Source organism: Entelurus aequoreus, linkage group LG24 (genome assembly GCF_033978785.1).
Source record: "Entelurus aequoreus isolate RoL-2023_Sb linkage group LG24, RoL_Eaeq_v1.1, whole genome shotgun sequence".
NCBI classification, from domain to species: Eukaryota; Metazoa; Chordata; class Actinopteri; order Syngnathiformes; family Syngnathidae; genus Entelurus; species Entelurus aequoreus.
The window spans coordinates 15,156,329-15,171,063 of NC_084754.1; the positions used below are offsets into that span (position 1 = coordinate 15,156,329).

The 14,735-nt window shown below is 41.2% G+C and overlaps 2 protein-coding genes across 7 annotated transcripts in view; one reads left to right on the forward strand and one right to left on the reverse strand.

The window, feature by feature from the left end:
- Window positions 1-7,047, reverse strand: part of nap1l4a (nucleosome assembly protein 1-like 4a) — a 32,818-nt gene extending 25,771 nt beyond the window's left edge. For 4 of the 6 annotated variants that reach the window (XM_062035530.1, XM_062035533.1, XM_062035527.1 and 1 more), the window contains exons 1-3: window positions 6,931-7,047; window positions 6,086-6,118; window positions 2,280-2,349 (exon numbers count right to left, since the gene is read on the reverse strand). In XM_062035530.1, the coding sequence (XP_061891514.1) occupies window positions 2,280-2,349; window positions 6,086-6,118; window positions 6,931-6,997 (170 nt within the window). In that variant the 5' untranslated portion in view covers window positions 6,998-7,047. The remainder of the gene's footprint in view (window positions 1-2,279; window positions 2,350-6,085; window positions 6,119-6,930) is intronic. The other 2 variants (XM_062035528.1, XM_062035532.1) reach the window with 1 other exon arrangement.
- th (tyrosine hydroxylase) overlaps window positions 1-14,735 on the forward strand; it is a 103,520-nt gene that overhangs the window by 12,880 nt on the left and 75,905 nt on the right. The gene's annotated exons all lie outside the window — the stretch shown is intronic.

Here is a 14,735-nt window from a genome sequence, read left to right on the forward strand (position 1 = left end):
AGTTTGACTGACCTGACTGTTTTGTTGACATTAGGTGCACCTTATAATCCGGTGCGCCTTATATATGAACAATGTTTTGAAATATGCCATTCATTGAAGGTGCGCCTTATAGTGCGGAAAATACAGTATTACAAACTCAAAAGCGATTTGGCTGCTGACGCAGAAGTTAGATTCTCTTTTCGTAGCTAGCTTATGGCTAATGCCTTAGAGCATGCCATCCCAAGACGATGTCTAACAATGCTAGACAAAAAAATAAAAAATAAAGAGTTCCTGTGTTGGCTCTTACAATAACAATGTCGCTACAGCTTGGTTTACAAGTTACGGAACAGTATTGTTGGCTGGTTTTGGACGCATTCTTGAAGTGATTTAGCGGCAGAATGGATTGTTCACATTAGCTGCATTGTCAGCCATAAAGAACAAGCAGATTTTTAGAAATTAAAATGCAAACAAAAAATGTGTTTTGTCTCATTAGGGTTGTGAATGATAGGAAAAATTAAGAAAAAGTGAAGTTCCTTTAACTGAACGCAGTGAGCCCTCTTTTCAGTCATCCACAATCTTTGTCTTGGTGGGCAGAGAGCAGGACCACTAACACGCACACACAAGATTTACAGACATCGACTTGCTCGTGAGAAGTTACGCTAAGTAACACAATTTAGGAGGAAAAAAATATAATTACAAAGCCAAATGAGTAGTGGGAATATTTCAGCTTCTAACGAATGATGATGATATAATGGCAACAACAACAATTATAAGGTGCACTACCGATGAGCGGGTTATTTTCATCCAAAAGGTGCAGAAATTATGATTTTTTTTTTCTACATTTAAAACACTTTCTTGTTGTCTACATAACATGTAATGGTGGTTCTTTGGTCAAAATGTCTAATAGATTGTTTTACAGATCATCTTGAAGCCGTATTCTGACCGTCTCTTCAGTATGCGCCATTTTGTGGGTGGGTCTTCTGTCATCTCTCGTATTTGTAGTTTTTAGCGCTTCCATAGCGAGTCTACTGACAGATACAAGTTAGAACTGTATGGTACTTTGTATTAGAATTGAAAATAGCACAGGATGAATGCCCCACAAAACAAGAAGATAAAGTAAAAGAAGGCACAGTCTACAATGGCGGATGTAAATTTTCAGAATTTATGTGGAGCTCAAATACACAACAGAAGGAACCAATAGATTTAAAAAAAAAAAGTTGGTTTTGCATAATAGGTTGAAACAAAACGCCAGATAATGTCTGATAGTTGCCATTTTGGGGTCCTTATACGCTCATAATACTAGTATGTTGAATCACAGTACGTCTGACTACAGCAGCTGTAATGCGCCAACAATTTAGAAGAATAGAATAGAATGGACTTTATTGTCATTATATTTGCATATAACGAGATTAAGGCGGTGCGGCGTCTTAGTTTACCGAAGATGTTGTAAAACATTGACAGATTTTTGAGTGCTGTGTGTTATGTTCTATATTCTCACTTTCTTGCGTCATTTATTGAACAAGGGGCGCAAACCTGCAGTCCACACATCTGAGAGCCGTGTATGGAGAGAGTATGGTCATTGCTGTTTTAAAGTTGGCCTCAAAATTGCGCCGTGAGGAGCTTTGGACCAATCATTCAGGAAATCCTCTGGCTATACTCTGATTGGTTAAAATCTCCTCACTTGACTACATGGTGCCATATTGAGGCCAACTTTGAAACAGAGTTGACCATACTCTCTCTATACATGCCTACGGTCTCTTGTGTGACTGCAATCTACTGGTCACACTTATTACACCATGTACCAAATAAAATTGCTTCAAGGTCAGTAAGCACAGCCATAATTAATCCGTACATTTGGTGCACATGGTTATAAAAAGGTACACGCTGTTGATTTTTGAAAAAAATTACAGGATTTTCAAGTCCACCTTATAGTCTGAAAAATACAGTACTTGCATTATTATTATTATTATTATTATATATTATGATTACATTAGTTCTTAATTTGGTCACGATCTAATACTGACAATAACATCGTTTTTTGGCAATCATTTGTGGGATAATATATCATCCAGCAAAAACTGTTATCGGCCCAGGCCTAGATATATAGATTAATCATCAATAAAAAATGTCAAAGGCTCAAGCACATTTAAAATATGGTATATGTTCTAGTTATTAATTTTACTGATATGGAAAAACATGATTTTAAATAAATTTTCCAAAAAACATTCATTAAAAAGTGAGATCATCTCATATTCAGGGTAGTGTAATATCGTTATCAATATAGTTTTTCCTTGACTGACCTTTCCAAAGTCTGGAAGTTTGGTTTGTCCATCTGCCCGGCGGGATTTTGCAACCCCGACTCCCCTTTACCTGCAAAATGAGCATAGCAGTTAAACTATTGCAACAAAAAAACAATGTGTTAGGGGACAAGCGATAAAAAAACTGGATGTATGGTGTTAAGACTTAAAAATGTACCATAGTAGCAATATAAAATATATGTAATATTTACATACTATGTATACAGTATATGATATATACTGATATATTATATTTTTATATAAATGGGTTATACTTTTATAGCGCTTTTCTACCTTTAAAAAGGTACTCAAAGCGCTTTGACACTATTTCCACATTCACCCACACACATTCACACACTGAGCTGCCATGCAAGGCTCTAACCAGGACCCATCAGGATCAAGGGTGAAGTGTCTTGCTCAAGGTCACAACAGACGTGACTAGGATGGTAGAAGGTGGGAATTGAACCAAGAACCCTCAGGTTGCTGGCACAGCCACTCTCCTAACCGCACCACGCCAACCCCAGTTATTGTTATATATACACAATATATAACAATTACCATGTACAAGATTACAGTATATGTAACAGCTGCAGCATAAAAGAGAGTAGATCCAGCAGAAGAAGTCATGTTGAAGAGGTTAATTTAGCTACTGATGTGTATTTATAAATGGTTGATTTTGCACCTGGGGATAGGTTGATTGGCAACACTAAATTGGCCCTAGTGTGTGAATGTTGTCTGTCTATCTGTGTTGGCCCTGTGATGAGGTGGCGACTTGTCCAGGGTGTACCCCGCCTTCCGCCCGAATGCAGCTGAGATAGGCTCCAGCACCCCTGCGACCCCGAACGGGTCCAGCGGTAGAAAATGAATGGATGGATGATTTATATAGGCTAGTAAGGTAAAGTTTGTGTACCTGACAAGTTTTTTAGCTACCTTGTCAGGTACAAAACTTTACCTTACTAGCCTATATAAATCAACCAATTATAAATAATCACTACTGCCTAGTTTCTCTTGTTAGATTTTTATTTTTACTGTTATTTTTATTCTTATTGTTGCTTTATATTTTTATTCTTATTGTAACATTATCTATTTGATTTCCATTTATACCCCCATTATTTACTTTTTCTTATTAAACTCGACGTCAATTCTGTACTCTGCTGCTGGAATTTTTATTTTCCTGAGGAAACTCTCCTGAAGGAATCAATAAAGTACTATCTATCTTTCTATCTATCTATATAAATTATAAAGAGCCTAGGCCAGTGGTTTTCAAATGGGGGTACACGTACCCCTGGGGGTACTTGAAGGTATGCCAAGGGGTATGTGAGATTTTTTTTAAATATTCTAAAAATAGCAACAATTCAAAAATCCTTTATAAATATATTTATTGAATAATACTTCAACAAAATATGAATGTAAGTTCATAAACTGAACATCAAATCAAATAGGCTATTCCATTCATTACAATGCAACAATGCAATATTCAGTGTTGACAGCTAGATTTTTTGTGGACATGTTCCATAAATATTGATGTTAAAGATTTCTATTTTTGTGAAGAAATGTTTAGTTCATGAATCCAGATGGATCTCTATTACAATCCCCAAAGAGGGCACTTTAAGTTGATGATTACTTCTGTGTGTAGAAATCTTTATTTATAATTGAATCACTTGTTTATTTTCCAACACGTTTTTAGTTATTTTTATCTTTTTTTCCAAATAGTTCAAGAAAGACCACTACAAATTAGCAATATTTTGCACTGTTATACAATTTAATAAATCAGAAACTGATGACATAGTGCTGTATTTTACTTCTCTTTTTTTCAACCAAAAATGCTTTGCTCTGATTAGGGGTTACTTGAATTAAAAACATTTTCACAGGGGGTACATCACTGAAAAAAGGTTGAGAACCACTGGCCTAGGCTATGAAATTCGATACACCGCCCTGATACCTTAGTACAGGGGTCGGCAACCCGCGGCTCCGGAGCCGCATGCGGCTCCTTGACCACTCTGATGCGGCTCAGCTACATACATGCCGACCCCCCCGATTTTCCCAGGAGATTTATGGATCTCAGTGTCCCTCATAGATTACTCCCAGGGAAAAAATAATCCCATTTACACTCTAATTACTAAATAAAGGGCGTGCCCTAATTGCACTGCAGTAATTGTCCTCTATAGCATTTACATACAGCGTGCCAGTCCAGCCACATGTTGCATGTTGTTACTACTTGCACACACAGGAGACAGCAAAGCATACTTAGTCATCAGCCACACAGCTTACACTGACGGTAGCCGTATCAAACAACTTTAACATTGTTACGTTACAAATATGCGCCACACTGTGAACCCACACCAAAAAAGAATGAAAAACACATTTCTGGAGAACATCCCACCATAACACAACTTAAACACAACACAACCATTACCCAGAATCCCATGCAGCCCTAACTCTTCCGGTCTACATTATACACCCCCTCTACCACCAAATCCCCTCACACATCAACCCCCCCCCCCCCCTCTCCGTGCGTTGGTTGAGCGGAAGAGTTAGGGCTGCATGGGATTCTGGGTATTGGTACAGTCAGTGTAAGATGTGTGGCTGCTGAGTTAGTATGCCTTGCTGTCACTTACGTGAGCAAGCTGAAATTGCATTATACGTGTGGTCGAACAGGTACACTGTTACGGCAGACTGTAGAGGGCGCCAAATGCAGTGTCATCACGCTCTGATATTCGGGAGTCTCCCGGGAAAAATGAGAGGGTTGGCCAAGTATGACGCTATCAAGCGCCATTCATTCAAAACTCACGGGCTGCACTAACATCAAATTTCCACATTAAAGTGCGTGCCGGTGCGTGTGTCGGAGACCTCTAGTTAACATAGCACAAAGCGGTTAAGCTTTGTATGCGGTGTTTTTCATTTTAAATTTAAAATTTTTTTTTGTGGCTCCCATTACTTTCTTTAATTTGTGAAACTTGCCAAAATGGCTCTTTAAGTGGTAAAGGTTGCCGACCCCTGCCTTAGTACATGTCAAACTACTTCCATAACTTAAATGACCGCCATGACCACAACACCAGGGGGAGCTCCACAAACCATGTGAAACCCAGATTCCGATCTAACAAAGGTCTTAACTCATTCTCCTATGCCACATCAATATGGAATGCACTCCCAACAGGTGTAAAAGAACGTGCATCTCTACCCTCCTTCAACACCACACTAAAAGAACACCTCCAGGCAACTACAACCCTAGACTAACACCCTGCCCTCCACCACATCCCCGGATTGTAATTAATCAAATGCAAATAATCAAATGTACATACTTGTTCTTATGCTTCATGAGCTCACTATGTTCACTGCTCGCTGTACATATCCTACCAAGTCAGACCTACACTGTTTCAATGTCCGTTTCTCAAATGATATAATTGTTGATGACTGAAGTGCTCATATCAACCAAACCTAACCTCACCGCCCCAAACCCCTCCACATCCCACCCTCCAGATTGTAAATAATGTAAATAATTCAATGTATATACTCTGATGATTAACTTGTGTGATGACTGTATTATGCTGATAGTATATATTTATACCATGAATTGATTAACGTGGACCCCGACTTAAATAAGTTGAAACCTATTCGGGTGTTACCATTTAGTGGTCAATTGTACGGAATATGTACTGTTCTGTGCAATCTACTAATAAAAGTCTCAATCAATCAATCAATTAAAACAAACAGCTGGATCACACATACATTACAAATAAAACAACACCAATAAACTACCCTTGTAAAACATGACAGGACATCAAATGGCAAAATAGTTTTTTTTCTACCTGATTTGGTGTCCATTTCTGTAAAGCTCCTTCCTGTGATTAGGGAAAACAGATCAATGTAACATGAGTCGAGACAGGTTTTGTTTAGGAAGTAGGCAACTCTCCGACAAGCTTAAACGTTCACTAGCAATCCCCGACGTCTGTGACTCATTAGGTGTCGACTGTAGACAAAAGGACTCAAACGTAATTACAAAGGAGGTACACGCATCAACAAGGAGCTCAGGTGTGACGGATGGAAGGTGTTGTGCAAGCGCGGGGCCGATGACGCAATGACACGCTGGTGACAGCTGGGCTAGGCTACGACGAACAAAGTTAGCATTTATTCAAAAGTAAAAGCACGATTGTCAATTGTGACAGTCACAGAGTGACACCTCAAACGTCATCCCTCAGACTAGGAGCGACTTCCCCAGCAAGTAATAGACGCCAATTATGGGCGGCGCCACACGTTTGACAGCGGCTAAAGTGCTAGATGACGAACATTCATGTAAGAGGCAACGTGCGGTGCCAATCACTACCAGCGAGTAAAATAAAACACTGCAATTCGAAAATGTCAGTCGGGACGATCATCATCAAAATAGTTACATGCTACCGATACGTTGCCTTGTGTTGACAAGACGATAATTGTCCGATTAAAATAAAGCTGTTTGCTCAAAGCTAGCAACATTGACAAGCTAGGCTAGTAGCAGCTAGCTACTATTAGCTGTCCAGTTTGGGAAAAAAACAAAACACTTAACTGGCGACATTGTAACTTTGAGACAGTTTATCCAAGGTATTTCAAAATGTATGCGGTAACTTGGAGTACGAGCTAAAATGCTTGTTGAGATAACTTAGCAAGAGAATCTTACCTCGTTTTGTTAGGCGATAAACACACGAAGAAGTCGCTGCCCTCGAGCGTCCCTTATTCTTCTTCATGGACTTCAGAGCAGATATCACAACGGTGTACTACTGCCCTCTGTCGGCTCATATTATATACGGTTTGGTCAATAAACAAAAACATCCATAAATAAAGTACTTTATTTGTGGGGGTCGGCTACCCACAAAAAAAGGAGGGAAAAAACCGAACAAAAAAAAGATTTTCTTGAACAAAAAAGAAACTAAAATAAAAATAAAAACAGTAACAAACCCGTTTCCATATGAGTTGGGAAATTGTGTTAGATGTAAATATAAACGGAATACAATGATTTGCAAATCATTTTCAACCCATATTCAGTTGAATATGCTACTAAGACAACATATTTGATGTTCAAACTGATAAACGTTTTTTTTTTGGCAAATAATCATTAACTTTAGAATTTGATGCCAGCAACACGTGACAAAGAAGTTGGGAAAGGTGGCAATAAATACTGATAAAGTTGAGGAATGCTCATCAAACACTTATTTGGAACATCCCACAGGTGAACAGGCAAATTGGGAACAGGTGGGTGCCATGATTGGGTATAAAAGTAGATTCCATGAAATGCTCAGTCATTCACAAACAAGGATGGGGCGAGGGTCACCACTTTGTCAACAAATGCGTGAGCAAATTGTTGAACAGTTTAAGAAAAACCTTTCTCAACCAGCTACTGCAAGAAATTTAGGGATTTCACCATCTACGGTCCGTAATATCATCAAAGGGTTCAGAGAATCTGGAGAAATCACTGCACGTAAGCAGCTAAGCCCGTGACCTTTGATCCCTCAGGCTGTACTGCATCAACAAGCGACGTCAGTGTGTAAAGGATATCAGCACATGTGCTCAGGAACACTTCAGAAACCCACTGTCAGTAAGTACAGTTGGTCGCTACATCTGTAAGTGCTAGTTAAAACTCTCCTATGCAAGGCGAAAACCGTTTATCAACAACACCCAGAAACGCCGTCGGCTTTGCTGGGCCTGAGCTCATCTAAGATGGACTGATACAAAGTGGAAAAGTGTTCTGTGGTCTGACGAGTCCACATTTCAAAATGTTTTTGGAAACTGGACGTCGTGTCCTCCGGACCAAAGAGGAAAAGAACCGTCCGTATTGTTATAGGTGCAAAATTGAAAAGCCAGAATCTGTGATGGTATGGGGGTGTATGTGCCCAAGACATGGGTAACTTACACATCTGTGAAGGTGCCATTAATGCTGAAAGGTACATACAGGTTTTGGAGCAACATATGTTGCCATCCAAGCAACGTTACCATGGACGCCCCTGCTTATTTCAGCAAGACAATGCCAAGCCACGTGTTACATCAACGTGGCTTCATAGTAAAAGAGTGCGGGTACTAGACTGGCCTGCCTGTAGTCCAGACCTGTCTCCCATTGAAAATGTGTGGCACATTATGAAGCCTAAAATACCGCGACGGAGACCCCCGGACTGTTGAACAACTTAAGCTGTACATCAAGCAAGAATGGGAAATAATTCCACCTGAGAAGCTTAAAAAATGTGTTTCCTCAGTTCCCAAACGTTTACTGAGTGTTGTTAAAAGGAAAGGCCATGTAACACAGTGGTGAACATGCCCTTTCCCAACTACTTTGGCACATGTTGCAGCCATGAAATTCTAAGTTAATTATTATTTGCAAAAAAAAATAAAGTTTATGAGTTTGAACATCAAATATCTTGTCTTTGTAGTGCATTAAATTGAATATGGGTTGAAAAGGATTTGCAAATCATTGTATTCCGTTTATATTTACATCTAACACAATTTCCCAACTCATATGGAAACGGGGTTTGTACAAAGAAACTAGCAATCAATGAAAATGAGTACAATTAATTGTTAAAGGTTAGTACTATTAGTGGACCAGCAGCACACACAATCCTGTGGGCTTCACGGACTGTATCCTTTGCAGACTGTATTGATATATATTGTGGGAACAACAATATTCATAACAAAAGAAAACAACCCTTGTGTGTGAATGAGTGAAAATGAGTGTAAAAATAAAAAATAACAAAATAAATAAAAAAGGAAAAGCACAACCCTGGAGAACAATCAATCAATCAATGTTTATTTATAGAACAATCTAACTTAAAAGATTTGTGTGCACAAACAACATTTGTTCCACATATCAGTATGTGGAATTAAATCATGGAATGTAAGACTCAAATATAGAAAAACCTAAAATAAAAAATATTTGACCTTTAAGATGTTGTTGTAGGAGGCATTTGATGCAGAAATTGAAGAGTTAAAAAAAACAAAAAAGTTTATGTATGTTTTTAGAGAAATTTTGTAATATTGCAACATTGGGCTTTGATGGGAGAAGAATTTCTTTATTTGTACTCATGTTGTCTGAACATAGAAGGGTTCATTTGCAGGGTTGATAGCTTACTTATCCCCATAACGGTATATACCATTAATAATAATCACACATTAGTTATATTTTTATGAAGTCATCTATTACAAATATAAAAAATATGAAACAAGATAAAACTCTTAAAAAACGCCTTTCCCCCCTCTTTTTTACTTTTCATGACATTGGTCATGAAGACTTTCATTGGTGGTGAAAGTCCTAAAAACAGTCCCTGTCGTCTGTAAAACAAAGGCGGACATCACACTTTCTGCATTGTGTGTTGGTGTATCCTGTATTGCAGTGTCTGCAGCCTCATCATCTCATCCACAGAGTTGTGCTCTTCTGGTACCACCTGCAGGCATTTCTCTCTGAATGAATCAAGCCAGAGTCTGAGTTTCCATAGTTTGTCTTTCTTTTCCGTCTCAGATACCGTCATGTTGTTTACAAAATGTAATGACGTCAACAGGGATTGGAATCTTGTGTGGCATCACATCAGCAACAGGTGGTGGACCAAGTGCTCAGGGTAGACAATAGTGTCTGCCTGGTAAGTCGCTTTGGACAAAAGTGTCCAAATTCCATCAATTTAAATGTAAATGGATTAATGGCTCTAATTATCATACTAAAAGGAAAACATGCATTACATCCACGCATTCAGGAACATTCCTTTCCCCAGAACTGAATTTGTCTGTTGACATCCTCTTTGGTGACAAAGTCATGGAATTTTAGGTCAGGCTGATCAATTAACTAAATTTTTTAGAGATAAAACTTTTAAATCAGTCACCAGAACACAACACAAGGGTAGAATGTATACTATCCATGTATAGAGAAAATACTTCAGGCAGTGATGTAGTGAAGGGAATACAACCTGTTTGAGCCCACTGCAACAAGCCAGCATTTTGACTACCACATTCACCCAGTGTTGTATAATTGCAACAATTATATAACAAGCTCTAAATGACATTTGATGCATCTGTTCCACAATAACTACATGTGTACATGCTGTAGACATTGTAATAACAACCAAAAAAAATATAAAAGACATTTTACTTACTTGAATCTGATGAATCCAGTCCAATGAAACAAATAGATGTTGTTCGAAGGAAACCTTGAGAGGTTGTGTGAGTTCATGGCCAGAAGGCGTGACTTATAAACAAATGTACAATCCAATAGCCTTGTGAGACTGAACAATAGGACCTAATGACTATGTAAATGTGGTAAAAAAATTAAAAATACAACAGATTGTTTTTTAGGATGGTTAAAGGTAACGTACTTTTACAACAAGGGGTGTTACAGGGTTAAAAAAATATGTCAAACAATGTACTAATATGATCAAGTTTAAGAAACGGTTCAAAACTAAGTGTTTATAAAGTACAAGAAACAATAATCCTTATTGGAAATGTATGCGGTGACTTGGCGTACGAGCTAAAATGCTTGGGCGGAGGACGGAGGGGGTCATAAACATTGTTGTGTGTGGACACGGATAAGATTAGGTGGGATTTACCCTGGATAACCTTAGTGTAAACGGGGGCCAAAGAAACCGTTCAAAATTAAGTGTTTATAAAGTACAAGGAAGAATAATCCTTATTGGTAATGAGATCATCTTATTCATTTTATTATGTGAATCATAACATCTATTTATTTTTTAGAACATTTGTATTCATTATTAATTGATTTAAGTTGTGTTATAAAATGAGAAAAATAAGTGAAAAAAATGTGTTATTAATTGCTATAAAATAGAAAAAGGGATAGTTAAAGTCCCAACATTAGTCACACACACACTAGGTGTGGTAAAATTATCGTCTGCATTCGACCCATCCCCATGTTCACCTCCTGGGAGGTGAGGGGAGCAGCGGTGGCCGGGCTCGGGAATCATTTTGGTGATTTAACCCCCAATTCCAACCCTTGATGCTGAGTGCCAAACATAGTCTTTGGTATGAACTCACAACCTTCCAGTCTCAGGGCGGACACTCTAACCACAAGGCCACTGAGTAGTATCCAATAAGCTTTGTTCCTTACTACTTTTCGGACTGCATGTGCGAAATCAATCAATCAATCAATGTTTATTTATATAGCCCTAAATCACAAGTGTCTCAAAGGGCTGCACAAGCCACAACGACAACCTCGGTACAGAGCCCACATACGGGCAAGGAAAAACTCACCCCAGTGGCACGTCAATGTGAATGACTATGAGAAACCTTGGAGAGGACCGCATATGTGGGTAACCCCCCTCCCCCTCTAGGGGAGACCGAAAGCAATGGATGTCGAGTGGGTCTGACATAATATTGTGAAAGTCCAGTCCACAGTGGATCCAACACATCAGCGAAAGTCCAGTCCATAGTGGGGCCAGCAGGAAACCATCCCGAGCGGAGACGGGTCAGCAGCGTAGAGATGTCCCCAACTGATGCACAGGCTAGTGGTCCACCCCGGGTCCCGACTCTGGACAACCAGCACTTCATCTGTGGCCACCGGACCTGTGCAACTCCCCCTCCATAAGGGAGAGGGGAGCAGATGAGAAAAGAAAAAAGAAACGGCAGATCAACTGGTCTAAAAAGGGAGTCTATTTAAAGGCTAGAGTATACAAATGAGTTTTAAGATGGGACTTAAATGCTTCTACTGAGGTAGCATCTCTAACTTTTACCGGGAGGGCATTCCATAGTATTGGAGCCCGAACAGAAAACGCTCTATAGCCCGCAGACTTTTTTTGGGCTCTGGGAATCACTAATGAGCCGGAGTTCTTTGAACGCAGATTTCTTGCCGGGACATATGGTACAATACGATCGGCAAGATAGGCAGGAGCTAGACCGTGTAGTATTTTATACGTAAGTAGTAAAACTTTAAAGTCACATCTTAGGTGCACAGGAAGCCAGTGCAAGTGAGCCAGTATAGGCATAGGTGGATTAATGACCGGGCCTACCGGGCCCAGGCCCAGGGGGCCAGAGGCCCCAAGGGGCCAGGCCAACTTGGCCCCGCGGCCGCGACCCAAGCAAAACTACTTTTGCAAAAATAATAATCTTAAGCCCCAAGGGGCCAGGCCAACTTGGCCCCGCGGCCATGATCCATAGAGGGTAAGAGGCCCCAAGGGGCCAGGTCAACTTGGCCCCGCGGCCGCGACCCACAGAGGGCCAGAGGCCCCAAGGGGCCAGGCCAACATGGCCCCGCGGCCATGATCCATAGACGGTCAGAGGCCCCAAGGGGCCAGGCCAACTTGGCCCCGCGGCCACGATCCATAGAGGGTCAGAGGCCCCAGGGGGCCAGGTCAACTTGGGCCCGCGGCCACGATCCATAGACGGTCAGAGGCCCCAAGGGGCCAGGCCAACTTGGCCCCGCGGCCACGACCCACAGAAGGCCAGAGGCCCCAAAGGGCCAGGCCAACTTGGCCCCGCGGCCGCGAGCCACAGAAGGCCAGAGGCCCCAAGGGGCCAGGTCAACTTGGCCCCGCGGCCACGATCCATAGAGGGTAAGAGGCCCCAAGGGGCCAGGTCAACTTGGCCCGCGGCCGCGACCCACAGAGGGCCTGAGGTCCTAAGGGGTCAGGCCAACTTGGCCCCGCGGCCATGATCCATAGAGGGCCAGAGGCCCCGAGGGGTCAGGCCAACTTGGCCCCGATCCATAGAGGGTCAGAGGCCCCAAGGGGCCAGGCCAACTTGGCCCCACGGCCACGACCCACAGAGGCCCCAAGGGGCCAGGCAAAATTGGCCCCGCGGCCATGATCCACAGAGGGCCAGAGGCTCTCAATCATTATTATCAAAGCTAATTCTCAAATTGGATGCATCACACAACCTCACTCACATATTCTTTATCAATTATTAAAGGTTGTTTCTGAATTTTGATCACAGAACTTAATGCAAATATTCTTGATTGATTGACAAAGCTCATTCTCAAATTTTGATTACACAACCTTACTCTGACAAATTATCATTATCAAAAAGCTCTATCTCGAATTTGGATCACAGAATCTCACTCAAGTATTCTTAGCTGTGCCCCTCCCCCATCAAGTCTTTCATAAACCGGTCTGTTCTTTTAGAATCTCCTCATTTGGTATTTTGAACTCGTGAGAGACTGCTCAAAATTTGGTTTCCTTTCCCTCAGTTCAGACTCAGAGATAATTTGAAATCATTCAACAAGAAGTTTAACGCGCGCACACACACACACACACACACTTGAGTTGAGCATTACTTGGAAATTCTTATATTTTCCATTTTGCTGTTATTATCAGCATCTTCCCATTTTGTCCTTTTCTTTCGAGAAAGTTTACAGTCTGACATTTGTCACTGCTGTCAGTTAATAACTTTTTGGTCTTTGACCCATTTTGTCATTTTCTCGATTCGATCGTCACTGACCACTCTCTCCTGTCTGGCAGACATCGTTGCTGCCATCATAGCTAGCAAGCTGCCTGCAGCGGGTCATCCCTATGTTCCCCGTCCCTATGTTACCCGGGTCCTATGTTCCCCTCTACCGGGGAACTAAGGACCCTTTTTAAAAAAAAGGGTTCTATGTTCCCCGCTGCGGGGAACGTACAACACTTTTTCCAGAAAAGGGTTCTATGTTCCCCGCTGCTTCCAATGCGCGACTAAGTAAGACGCACGCAGACACGCATGACAGAGACGCGTTTAAGTTGTCGAAGGAAGGAAGTTCGCGTTTGAGTTGCTCTATCTGCTGCCGCACGCCCTGTGACAGGTTAGGTTTAGGGATGGTTTTGGTCAGGGCACAATTTCGCCAAAAAAGTGCTCCACAACGCCCTGTGACAGGTTAGGTTTAGGGATAGTTTTGGTCAGGGCACAATTTCGCCAAAAAAAAGTGCTCCACAACGCCCTGTGACAGGTTAGGTTTAGGGATGGTTTTGGTCAGGGCACAATTTCGCAATTTCGCCAGATACAATGCAGGGAACATAGGACCCTTTTTTAGAAAAAGGGTCCTAAGTTCCCCGGTCGCATACAAAGACCCAGGAACAACCGGGGAACATAGGACCCGGGGAACATAGGACCCGGGGAACATAGGCACGCTCCCGCCTGCAGATAGCAACATTTTGGTGTCCTTTGGGAAAATATTTAGAAAGAAGACAAAAGTACACACAGTTGTACAACTATTATCTTTATGATCTTTTTTTTGTTAGTTTCTCTGTTACTGTGTGTGGCCAATTAAGCGACTTTTGGCCATACCTGGCTGGTGACATTTAGCGACTTTCTGGTTGATGTTAAGATTAATAATAGCAACAGTTCTCTTCATCTTAATGCAATTTATTGTGTCTGTCTCTCCACATTTTGCCATTAGGTACTTTGAGCTCTTGTTGGTCAGTCACTCTAAGGTACATTGTTGCTGCCATCATAGCTAGCAAGCTGCCTGCAGATAGCGACATTTTGGTGTCCTTTGAGAAATATTAAGAAAGAAGACAAAAGTACAAGACATTG